This window comes from Callithrix jacchus, chromosome 11 (genome assembly GCF_049354715.1).
Source record: "Callithrix jacchus isolate 240 chromosome 11, calJac240_pri, whole genome shotgun sequence".
Classification (NCBI taxonomy): Eukaryota; Metazoa; Chordata; class Mammalia; order Primates; family Cebidae; genus Callithrix; species Callithrix jacchus.
In genome coordinates, this window is record NC_133512.1 from 109,755,449 (window position 1) to 109,768,768 (window position 13,320).

General features: G+C 37.1%; 1 protein-coding gene across 17 annotated transcripts in view; it reads left to right on the top strand.

The window, feature by feature from the left end:
- The window catches only part of DGKI (diacylglycerol kinase iota), a 448,494-nt gene that overhangs the window by 269,521 nt on the left and 165,653 nt on the right, over window positions 1–13,320 (top strand). For all 17 annotated transcript variants that reach the window (XM_035254659.3, XM_035254662.3, XM_035254663.3 and 14 more), the window contains 2 exons: window positions 2,360–2,433; window positions 4,170–4,281. In XM_035254659.3, the coding sequence (XP_035110550.1) occupies window positions 2,360–2,433; window positions 4,170–4,281 (186 nt within the window). The remainder of the gene's footprint in view (window positions 1–2,359; window positions 2,434–4,169; window positions 4,282–13,320) is intronic.

A 13,320-nucleotide genomic window follows, 5' to 3' on the forward strand; every position in this document is an offset into this window, starting at 1 on the left:
TGACTTTGGGGAAATTATTTAACCTTTCAGAGGAGTTTGCTTTCTTCATCTGCCAAGTAGGCATAACAAGACATGTCTTTGAGGCAACGGTTTTTGACCACTGTACTGTGACACAGAGGGACACAAGGATATTTTTGCAATGACATCATTCTATGTTTTCCTGAGTGTGAGATGAAAAGGATGGAAGGTTAGTGAGAGTTATTGGATGTATACACAACAACAGACTGTGATTTCTTTCTTATAGGGTGAAGTGTTTCTAATGTAATAGCTAATAATGTCTCATAGAGATATAAAATATGTATTTGAATACTAGACTGAGAAAATACAAAATGACAGTAAAAACCTATATATAGCATTATTTGTTCCACTTTCCCTATTTTCTTCTTGTTATTAATCAGTATATGAGCTTATACAAAGGAACATATTTTGCATGAAAGTATGTGCCTTTGTATGTAAAGTTGGGAAAAAGTTGAAAACTGCTATTCTAAAGGAATTATACAGTTCATTGCAATAGTATATTAAAAAAAAAACTCTGAAAAGCAGTATACTTTGTAAGGCATGCATTTTCATATGATTTGATGAGTTCCCAGAATCACCAACATGTTTCCCAGGAAGAAAAAGTAGAAAATTTAAAAATGAATTTTGTTCTAAATGCAATAATATTTATTATAATCTTTCTGCAATGCAACCATAATGCTTTGTATACTATTAATGTATCACATCCTAGGTTTTGGAAGTTCTAGTTGCTTACAACATGCAACTTTGACATTTACAATGTCTACTTTTTTTTTTATAAATTGGCATAGTCATTTATAAACTCATTTCAAGCTCTTAAATAAGTTGGCAGATGTTATGTTCGCTTAGTAGTTGAGAGTACTAGAAAAATACCTTTAATGTCTAGAATTTGATTACTAACTCAATTTGAAAGTAGTTTGTTTAAAATTGTAAGATTTCTTGGAACCAATTCTTCGAGAATACTCATGAAAATTAGGCTGTATTGAAATCAACTGGGGAAAAAAAAATGCAAGTGCTCGAGACAACTTGACCACTAGCAAAACCATTATATTTAGATTGAAACAGATCCTAAAGAACTCTTTGAAAATTTTCAGGGAGCTTGGGAGTGCTTTGCTCCTCTCTCCAAATGAGAAAGTAACGGGGAAATTCTGTGTTAAGGGTATGAGGAAAGCCAATATGAGCGCAGGCTTTATACCTTTGATGTTGGAAAAAGTCTTTGGTTATGATGAGAGTTACTCTCTTTTGACATTTGTCACCAGTGGGAAATGAGAAAGGAACATGAAAGATTTTTCCTTGATTTATCAAATGATGATAACCTTGCAGGAAGTGCTAACCGATCAGGAAAGCCACGTACAAGTGTTGCTGAGGCCAAACTGGCCTGTTACCCTTGATTCCCAAGGCCATGTCTAAACTCCAGGAAGGCAGTGAATCTTAGAAGTCCAAAGTCTGTACGAGATTAAATTTGTAAGAACAAATCACAAATGATGATAATACTAGTTTATAACAGATATATTTTCGAAAGTTTGTGGTACATATACTTTTTTAAAAAAAGTCTTCAGGCTGGGTGTGGTGGCTCATGTCTGTAATCCCAGCACTTTGGGAGGCTGAGGCCGATGGATCACGAGGTCAAGAAATTGAGACCATCCTGGTCAACGTGGTGAAATCCCGTCTCTACTAACAATACAAAAATTAGCTGGGCATGGTGGTGCGTGCCTGTAGTCCCAGCCACTTGGGAGGCTGAGGCAGGAGAATTGCTTGAACCCAGGAGGTGGAGGTGGCGGTGAGCCAAGATCGCGCCATTGCACTCCAGCCTGGGTAACAAGAGCAAAACTCCATCTCAAAAAAAAAAAAAAAAAAGTCTTCAAAATAATTAACATTTTGATAATAAAAACTGTCTCAAAAAAAGAAAATCATTTTATTTGTGACTTGTTGGAATCAGATAATGATGGTGGCAAATACTACTGCTTTAACTTGAGGTTTTTCTTTTCATTCTTTTAAGTGTTCATAAATCTTTTAATATTGACTCCATTAGCCTAGATAACTAAGAATCATCCAATGTTAAGAATGATAATATTTCTTTTGATGGTGAGACCAGAGAAAAAATCATTTTAGTCAAATGGAGGGTTTGTTCTTATATTCACTGCAAACAAAATCAAACTTCGTACTGTGGTTCTAGTAAAACTATAACCAGAATATATTTTTAATCGTGACCGGCAATCACTTAAGCAGAGCTAGAGCAAGGAGAAAGAGACCATGGTGGCTACTATTGTCAAACTAGTTATCTTTGATAATTTTTTAGACTTGTGAGTACTTCAAGCCCCTTTTTCTGCTTTCATTGTTTCAGTGTGATGGAACAGATCTCACCCCAAAGATTCAGGAACTGAAGTTCCAGTGTATAGTATTTTTAAATATACCCAGGTAAGCTCTGTTTGTATTGTTTCCTTGGTTTGATGTGAACTCTGACTTGAGGTTAACTGGTTTCATAACAGAAAAGTTTTAGCTGTAAACAATGAAGATCAGTTATTTAAATGGGTTATTAAAGATTTCTAGGCTTGCTAATTCATTTTCCGATTTGGTTGATTTAGTGTTCTTTGTGGTAGGTGGTTTTGTGTGTCATGTGACATGCATTGTCTATACTTATCCATCTTTAAGAAACCCAGGCACCCAGGCACCCCTCTTGACTGGAACATCGTAATTTATTTCTAAATTACTGTTCTTCTCCTCTTCCCCCTCTAACAATGAGATAATTCAAAAATTATTTTTGTTCTTAGTTTCCTAAAAACTGATAAAAACCATCCAGTCTGATTTGAGTTGGAATTCATTCAAAATTGTTGCCAGATGATTGCTTTGAAAAAATAGCAACAGTTCGAATCCTATTTTCTAGCCAGGATGTCAATTCCCATTGGTGCCATTACGCACCTCAGGAGAAAGGGATATTTAAGATAGCTGGACTCAAAATAAACATATTATTTCAGTGTCATAAATTATGGTCTAGGCCTTGAGGCCAAGATTTTAGAAGGGATGGATCTATAACCATTTATTTGCCTGCCAAACAACTCAGACACAAAATTTGCAAATACGTTGTATTTAGACTGAATTTAATTGACATGAGAGTTGTATGTAAATCTGTGGCTGGGAAAACATATCATAGTCTCCTGATTATTCTTGGCAGTGCTCAGTATAGTCAGTTACAATTTTATTCCATAAATATTTGCAGCTTAATTGAAGTAGAAGGCCTTGATTCTCAGAAAGCATTGTTCATTTCTTTGCTTTTAAATTTCTCTATCTTGTCCTTCCCCCCTCTTTCTTGCTCCTCCCTCTTTCCCATCTGTATTCTCCTTCCTCTATTTCTCCAATTTCTTCAGTTTCCCCTTCACTTTCTAATTTCTTATCTATATTTCATCCCTTCTCCACTCTGTCTTGTGAGTACTTCTTTTTGTTTTGTTTTTTTTTCTGAGACAGAGTCTCGCTCTGTTGCCCATGCTGGAGTGCAGTGGCACAATCTTGGCTCACCACAACCTATGCCTCTTGGGTCCAAGTGATTCTACTGCGTCAGCCTCCTGAGTTGCTAGGACTACAGGCATGTGCCACCATGCCTGGCTAATTATTGTAGTTTTAGTAGAGACAGGGTGTCATTATACTGGCTAGGCTGGTCTCAAACTCCTGATCTCATGATCTGCCTGTCTCAGCCTCACAAAGTGCTGGGATTATAGGTGTGAGCCACTGCTCCTGGCCCCTGTGAGTATTTTACTTATGTATTAATGGTAACTGCTTCCCACTTCATTTGTCTGTCTATTTTCTACTGGCGTGCATATGTCTTCCTTTAAGGCCAAATTCGGAAGCCATCTATAGACAATTCTTGATGTATCATGGAAAACAGACATACAGGAATCATAGTGAGAAATATTATAAATAATGAATGAGGAGAAAGTTGGATACCACAGGATACTTTTGTTGCAAAAATATGGCCCATTTTCACAGCTTGGTATTTTGTAGATGATAAGAAGTGTTTTTTCTTTTCTATTGGAAGGTGTGTACCAAGAATGGAAAAATGTTTTTATGTTTAATAAACATTAGGTCTAACTTCAGACTAACTCCTCATGGTAGTCGTCAGAAGGATGGGACATACTTCTGTCTCTAATCTTCTCTTGCAGATATTGTGCTGGCACAATGCCCTGGGGAAACCCAGGAGATCACCACGATTTTGAACCTCAGCGTCATGATGATGGCTATATTGAAGTCATTGGATTTACCATGGCCTCTTTGGTGAGCAACACAACTCTTTTATTAAAATGAAATGTATTTTATGTAATGTATATAGTCACAGACTACATATGTCACATAATTAAAATAAAATGTACATATTAAATAATTAAAAGGAAATTTATGTATTGAAATATATTGATGAACTATAATGTAGTCACAGAGTCTATTCAGTTCACAGGACTATAGTATAGCTTTTTCTCCTGCTTTGTCAAATTACAAACTTTATAAATTATAGAGTTGCTTAGGAAAAAACAGAAAAAGTCATCATTTATGTCACTAAGGAAACCGATGCACCTTTGTTTGAACCTCAAGAATAAATAAGTATCACTTTTTATTTTTCCTGATTAATTTTTTACCAGAATAAAAAGTTTTCATGCTAATTAAAAACATTACACTGGGCTGGGTGCAGTGGCTCATGCCTGTAATCTCAGTACTTTGTGATGCCAAGGTGGGTGAATCACCTGAGGTCAGGAGTTTGAGACCAGCCTGATCAACATGGCAAAACTCTGCCTCTACTAAAAATACAAAAATTAGCCAGCCATGGTGCACATGCCTGTAATCCCAGCTACGGGGAGGCTGATGCAGGATAATCACTCGAACCCAGTAGGCGGCCGAAATTATGCCATTGCACTCCAGCCTGGGCTACAAGAGCAAAACTGTCTCAAAGAAAAAAAATAAATTACACCATGGAAACATCCCAGCATTGGCGAATTGGCACAGAAGCCATAGCATTTTATACTTTTTTGGTTCCCTAAGGACTTTTGTATTGAGGTAAAAAGGAAACATAGAACTGTAGCAACTTGTGGATATCCATCTTACTTATGAATGAGATGGACATCTCTATTATCACAAAAATCTGAATATACAAAGACACCATTATTGTGATACTAGTGAATACTCAGTTGTCACACTATTGAGATCACCTTTATTTTAATTTTGTTTGCTTGCATTAAGGAAGGAAATTTATAGTGTAAGTCTATTTTCAAGCAGGGTTTAGCTGTGCATTTCTACTTATTATTAAATGATGCCCTCAGTTAAAATTATGCTTAGTTATTTGTGTGTAAATCAGGCCATAATGAATTTGTAATGCAAATAAAAGCAAAGCTTCTGCTTGTCACCTTTGGTTGGCACATGGTTTGTGCTGAACCTTATGCATGAAAGAAAGAATGTTGTATTTCTTGTTCTAAACAAAGCAAAATAGGTCTCTTTTTTACTTATCTTGTCAATTCCAAATAATTCTTCCTCAACCACCTTGAATTAGTGAAGTTTAACAGAAAAATCTATTGTGCTTATGGCAAGAATCTTCATCACGTGATTTTGTGATGGTCCTTGTTAAATCATCTCTAGACTAAAATAGTTGTCATGGTAGAAAAGATTGGACTGGGATTGACTTACTTTCCAATGTTGTAACACACATATAGCTGCTTATCTCCAGCACTTTTTATGTTTATTGCAAGTGAAGACACAAGCCAAGAACAAATAGGATAAGTTCAGGAAGGGTATAGGCAAGGAAGAATTCTTGGAGGTGACAAAGTCATGCCCATATATGATGGAAAAAACTCTCTAAACTGTCTATACATGGTTTACTTGTTCTTTGTTCACTGATCTAGTGAACATTTATTGAGTGTCTGTCATGCACCAGAGCCTCCTAGTCCTGCCTGTGTGGTAGAAGGCTCTGAGGGATTGTTTGCGAGATGATGATCTCTTACCTATGTCTGTAAGGCCAAGGGGAATATTCCATATTTCCCCATTGCTCTTAGGATCAAAATCTCTGTCCTTACTTAGCCTGTAAAATAGAGGTTCTGTCTGGTTCTCTATCCTTTCCTGCTCTCATCTTTGCTTTCCAACTCAAGTAGCTGACAAGTGAAGCAGAGCATCGAACCTCTTGCTTCTTTTGTACCACCAAGCCATTGCACATGTGCTGTCTCTCTAAAATATTCTTCAACTGTTTCTTCTATGACTTCTCAGGCTAAATCTATATCTGGTTCTTCTTATAGCCCTTTCTGGTTTTGGTGGATTTTTTTAAACAAATGTATAATTAGTATAATTCTTATTATATTAATTCATATATTTACTGTAATAATTAGAATATTACACTCATTATACAGGAGTAATTCTGAAACTGGGTAATTAGTGGAAAGTTGGATGGAGGGCTCTTTTGCAAATAGTGTACTAGGTTTATGAGAAACCAATTCTTGAGCTGAAGATAAAAAGGCAAAGAAGCAATCACCAGTACCAGAAAGAGAACTACTTGGAAAGGGTTACCTGATAGGAGTGATATTTACAAAGAGGAAGCAACCAAACCTGTGCTCACCTGGCAGGGAGCAAGCCAGGAACATAAATACAGCGACTTCCCTCTTCACCTTGATCTCCAGATCTTCTGCTGGTGGCTGTATCTGGAGAAGTCTAACCAGAAGCAGAAGATACATGAGCCTCTGATGCAGTCCAAATGAGTCAGCCTCAAAGGGCAGAAAAATGGACAGGGAAGGCTGGAGAGGCAGCACAGCACAGGCAGTAAATGGTGGATACCCATCACTCCAGTGTGGGTGGCCAGTCCGCAACAGGGAGCCTGCAGCATGCAGGTGGCAACGTGTGATATGACTGACTGAATTTTACCAGGAGAAGAAGAATGGAACTTGGCATTCTGGAAAAAGGAAAATTTACAAACATTTGGAAGTAGGAGGAATCATAGTGCTTTGTGGGAACTATAAGTAGTTTCAATGTAGGTGAAAAGAGTGATCTCAGGTGGTGCTAAAGAAGTGAGTAAGGGCCAGATCATCACAGCACTGATCTAGGAGTGTTTACATTATTCAGCATTCTTGGGGAGTTAGTTAAATATTTTTTTAAAATATGTAAATAGATATTATTATTATTTTTTTTATTGCATTTTAGGTTTTGGGGTACATGTGCAGAACTTGCAAGATAGTTGCATAGGTACACACATGGCAGTATATTCTGCCTTCCTCCCCTTCACCCACATTTGGCATTTCTCCCTAGGCTATCCCTCCCCAGCTCCCCCCTCCACTGTCCCTCCCCCATTTCCCCCAATAGACCCCAGTGTGTAGTACTCCCCTCCCTGTGTCCATGTGTTCTCATTTTTCATCACCCACCTATGAGTGAGAATATGTGGTATTTCATTTTCTGCTCTTGTGTCAGTTTGCTGAGAATGATGTTCTCCAGATTCATCCATGTCCCTACAAAGGACACAAACTCATCGTTTTTGATTGCTGCATAATATTCCATGGTGGATATGTGCCACATTTTCCCAGTCCAGTCTATCATCGATGGGCATTTGGGTTGGTTCCAGGTCTTTGCTATTGTAAACAGTGCTGCAATGAACATTCGTGTGCATGTGTCCTTATAGTAGAACGATTTATAGTCCTTTGGATATATACCCAGTAATGGGATTGCTGGGTCAAATGGAATTTCTATTTCTAAGGCCTTGAGGAATTGCCACACTGTCTTCCACAATGGTTGCCCTAATTTGCACTCCCACCAACAATGTAAAAGTGTTCCTATTTCTCCAAATCCTCTCCAGCATCTATTGTCTCCAGATTTTTTAATGATCGCCATTCTAACTGGCCTGAGATGGTATTTCAATGTGGTTTTCATTTGCATTTCTCTAATGAATAGTGATGATGAGCAGTTTTTCATATGTTTGTTGGCCTCATGTATGTCTTCTTTTGTAAAGTGTCTGTTCATATCCTTTTAAATAGGCTTGTTTGCTTTTTTTCTTGTAAATCTGTTTTAGTTCTTTGTAGATTCTGGATATTAGCCGTTTGTCAGATGGGTAGATTGCAAAATTTTTTCCCATTCTGTTGGTTGTCGGTTTGCTCTAATGATTGTTTCCTTCGCTGTATAGAAGCTCTGGAGTTTAATTAGATCCCATTTGTCTATTTTGGCTTTTGTTGCCACTGCTTTTGGTGTTTTAGCCATGAAGTCCTTGCCTACGCCTATATCCTGAATGGTTTTGCCTAGATTTTCTTCTAGGATTTTTATGGTGTTAGGTCTTATGTTTAAGTCTTTAATCCATCTGGAGTTAATTTTAGTGTAAGGTGTCAGGAAGGGGTCCAGTTTCTGCTTTCTGCACATGGTTAGCCAGTTTCCCAACACCATTTATTAAACAGGGAATCCTTTCCCCATTGCTTGTTTTTGTCAGGTTTGTCAAAGATCAGATGGTTGTAGATGTGTGGTGTTGCTGCCAAGGCCTCTGTTCTGTTCCATTGATCTATGTCTCTGTTTTGGTACCAGTACCATGCTGTTTTGATTACTGTGGCCTTGTATAGTTTGAAGTCAGGCAGCATGATGCCTCCAGCTTTGTTCTTTTTGCTTAGGATTGTTTTGGTTATGCAGGCTCTCTTTTGGTTCCATACGAAATTTTAAGTGTTTTTTTCCAGTTCTGTGAAGAAGGTCATTGGAAGCTTGATGGGGATAGTGTTGAATCTATAAATTACTTTGGGTAGTATGGCCATTTTCATGATGTTGATTATTCTCAACCATGAGCATGGAATGTTTTTCCATCTGTTTGTGTCCTCTCTTACTTCATTGAGCAGTGGTTTGTAGTTCTCCTTGAAGAGGTCCTTTACATCCTTTGTTAATTATATTCCGAGGTATTTTATTCTCTTTGTAGCAATTGTGAGTGGGAGTTCACTTTTGATTTGGCTGTTTGTCTGTTTTAGTATATAGAAATTCTTGTGATTTCTGCACATTGATTTTGTATCCTGAGACTTTGCTGAATTTGCTTATCAGCTTCAGGAGATTTTGGGCTGAGACGATGGGGTCTTCTAAATATATAATCATGTCATCTGCAAATAGAGACAATTTGGCTTCCTCTCTTCCTAATTGAATACTCTTTGTTTATTTTTCTTTCCTGATTGCTCTGGCTAGAACTTTCAATACTATATTGAATAGTAGTGGTGAGAGAGGGCATCCTTGTCTTGTGCCAGATTTCAAAGGGAATGCTTCCAGTTTTTGACCTTCCAGTTCAGTATGATATTGGTTGTGGGTTCGTCATAAATAGCTTTTATTATTTTGTGATATGTTCCATCGATACCTAGTTTATTGAGTGATTTTAGCATAAAGGGCTGTTGAATTTTGTCGAAGGCCTTCTCTGCATCTATTGAGATAATCATGTAGTTTTTGTTTTTGGTTCTGTTTATATGATGGATTATGTATATAGACTTATGGATGTTGAACCAGCCTTGCATCCCCTGGATGAAGCCTACTTGAATGAATAAGCTTTTTGATTTGCTGTTGTATTCTGTTTGCCAGTATTTTATTGAAGATTTTTGTGTCAATGTTCATCATGGGTATTAGCCTGAAGTATTCTTTTTTAGTTGTGTCTCTGCCCAGTTTTGGTATTAGGATGATGTTGGTCTCATAAAATGAGTTGGGGAGGATTCCCTCTTTTTGTATTGTTTGGCATAGTTTCAGAGGGAACAGTACCAGCTCCTCTTTGTACATCTGGTAGAATTCAGCTGTAAACCTGTCTGGACCTGGGCTTTTTTTAGTTGGTAAGCTATTAATTGCTGCCTCAACTTAAGTCCTTGTTATTGGTCTCTTCAGGGTTTCAACTTCTTCCTGGTTTAGTCTTGGGAGAGTGCAAGTGTCCAGGAATTTACCCATTTCTTCCAGATTTACTGATTTGTGTGCATAGAGTTGTTTGTAGTAATCTCTGATGGTAGTTTGTATTTCTGCGGAATCAGTGGTGATGTCCCCTTTATCGTTTTTTATTGCATCTATTTAATTCTTCTCTCTTTTCTTTTTTATCAGTCTGGCTAGCAGTCTATCTGTTCTGTTGATCTTTTCAAAAAACTAGCTCCTGGATTTTTTGATTTTTTGAAGGGTTTTTTTGTATCTCTATCTCCTTCAGTTCTGCTCTGATCTTAGTTATTTTTTGTCTTCTGTTAGCTTTTGAGTTTTTTTGATCTTGCTCCTCTAACTCTTTCAATTTTGATGATAAAGTGTCGATTTTAGACCTTCCCTTGCTCCTCATATGGGCATTTATTGCTATGAATTTCCCTCTAGACATTGCTTTAAATGTGTCCCAGAGATTCTGGTACGATATATGTTCATTCTCATTGGTTTCAAAGAACATCTTTATTTCTGCCTTCATTTCATTGTTTATTCAGTCGACATTCAGGAGCCAGTTGGTCATTTTCCATGAAGTTGTATGGTTTTGAGTTTGTTTCTTAATCCTGAGTTCTAATTTGATTGCCCTGTGGTCTGAGAGACTGTTATGATTTCCATTCTTTTGCATTTGCTGAGGAGTGATTTACTTCCAATTATGTGGTCGATTTTAGAGTAAGTGCAGTGTGGTGCTAAGAAGAATGTATATTCTGTGGATTTGGGGTTAAGAGTTCTGCAAATGTCTATTAAGTTTGCTTGGTCCAGATCCGCATTCAAGTCCTGGATTTCCTTGTTGATTTTCTGTCTCACTGATCTGTCCAATATCGACAGTGGAGTGTTAAAGTCTCCCACTATTATTGTACAGGAGTGTAAGTTTCTTTGTAGGTCATTAAGGACTTGCTTTATGTATCTGGGTGCTCCTGTATTGGGTACATATATAGTTAGGATAGTTAGTTCTTCTTGTTGTATTGATTCTTTTACCATTATGTAGTGTCCTTGTCTCTTTTAATCTTTGTTGGTTTAAAGTCCATTTTATCAGAGACTAGGATTGCTACCCCTGCTTTTTTTTGCTCTCCATTGGCTTGGTAAATCTTCTTCCATCCCTTTATTTTGAGTCTATGTATGTCTTTGCACATGAGATGGGTCTCCTGAATATAGCACACTGATGGTTCTTGGCTTTTTATCCAATTTGCCAGTCTGTGTCTTTTGATTAGGGCATTTAGTCCATTTACATTTATTGTTAGTATTATGTGTGAATTTGATCCTGCCATTTTATTGCTAGTTAGTTGTTTTGCCCTTTGGTTGGTATAATATCTTCGTTGCGTCATTGGTCTTTACCATTTGGTTCTTTTTTTGCAGTGGCTGGTACCGGTTTTTCCTTTCTGTGTTTAGTGCTTCCCTCAGGAGCTCTTGTAGGACAGGTCTGGTAGTGACAAAATCTCACAGCAATTGCTTGTCCATAAAGGATTTCATTTCTCCATCACCTATGGAGCTTAGTTTGGCTGGATGTGAAATTCTGGGTTGAAAGTTCTTTTCTTTAAGGATGTTGAATATTGGCGCTCACTATCTTCTGGCTTGTAGGGTTTCTGCCGAGAGATCTGCCATAAGTCTGATGTGCATCCCTTTGTAAGTGACCTGACCTTTCTCTCTGACTGCCTTAGTATTTTTTCCTTCGTTTCAATCCTGGTGAATCTAACGATTAAGTGCCTTGTGGTTGCTCTTCTAGAGGAGTCATTGTGGTGTTCTCTGTATCCTGTATTTGAATGTTGGCCTGCCTTGCAAGGTTAGGGAAGTTCTCCTGGATAATGTCCTGAAGAGTGTTTTCCAGCTTGGATTCATTTTCCCTGCCATCTTCTGGTACAGTGATCAAGCATAGATTAGGCCTTTTCACATAAAGACCTTGTCTTGTCTTCTTGTTTTCTTTCATTGAGTTGATTTTCGATCTCTGATATCCTTTCTTCTGCTTGATCTATTTGGCTATTGAAACTTGTGTATGCTTCATGAAGATCTTGTGCTGTGTTTTTCAGCTCCATCAAATCGTTTATGTTCTTCTAAAGCTGGTTATTCTAGTTAGCATTTTGTCTAACTTTTTTTCAAGGTTTTTAGTTTCTCTGCATTGGGTTAGAACATGTTTCTTTAACTCAGAGAAGTTTGTTATTATCCACCTTCTGAAGCCTGCTTCTGTCAGTTCATCAGATTCGTTCTCCGTCCAGCTTTGTTCCCTTGTTGGTGAGGAGTTGTGATCTCATGGTGGGGGAGAGGTGTTCTGGTTTTTGATGGTCTCATTCTTCTTGTGCTGGTTTTATCCCATCTCATTGGATTTATATAGTTTTGATCTCAGGTAGCTGCTTGGGGAGGAGGCCTTTCCTTTGTCTGCCTGCAGAGGCGCTGCTGGGCTGCCAAGGGTCCATTGGAGTATCTGCGTCTTTTATTTACTCATGAAAGTTAGGTCGGCTTCTGCAATGGTGGCTGCCCCTCCCCCTGTCGAGCTGGATGTTTTGAACATCCTATGCTCTCTAAATGTATACTGGTCTATATTTCTCTATTTTCAGACACATTTTATCTTACTACTTGCTACTCACATAGTAGTACAGTGTTGTATTTTTTTATTCAGGATGAAAGAATCTAATTTGCAGTCTTCAATTGTACATTTCTTGAACTAGTATCTTGATTATATTTCTAAGAAGGTAAATTATTTGAAAATTCAAACATTTGTTTAAGATTATTACATAAACAGAAGAATGTAGTTATTTGGATATATGTGTATATACTTTTGCATATTTAATGTAGCTGCTATATAATTAAAAACATAACTAGTAGGTCAAGCTTTTTAGAAACAAACTATTTTCCTAGAAATTGTTATGTGTGAAGTAATTAAAGACTATAAACTTTTAAAATCACGAAATACACCAACAAAATATATTTGTACATTGCTTATGATTTAAGTAAAATCCAAAAAATAGAAAATTCAGAGTGGCACTTTAATAAGAGAGCTTTGAAATAGAATTACTGAAATGTGAAAAAAGACTGTTTCTTTTAGACTCTTTATCTTGTAATTGCAAATTTCAAAGCAGAAGTCTTCAATTCATTTTACTGGTTGAAATGCATTCTTACTAATTAAGATGACTGGGTGCTGGGTAACCTGATTACCTTTCTGGATTTTATAAAGACCATGATCAGACATTGTAATTTGTATTTATTTCTGCCACAATTTTCTGCCATTATAGTTTCGAAGGCCCTTTCATGTTGAGTTTGTTTCTAAATAATTTAAAACTTCTCAAGACAGTTCAAAGCATTATTCAGTTAGAGGAATTGGGAACCTAATTTGCCATTCAGTATGAAATCCAAAGATTTCAGTCTTGTAAACTTTAAAGAAAGCATGGCCAGCTTTATTTTTGTTAATTGAAATTA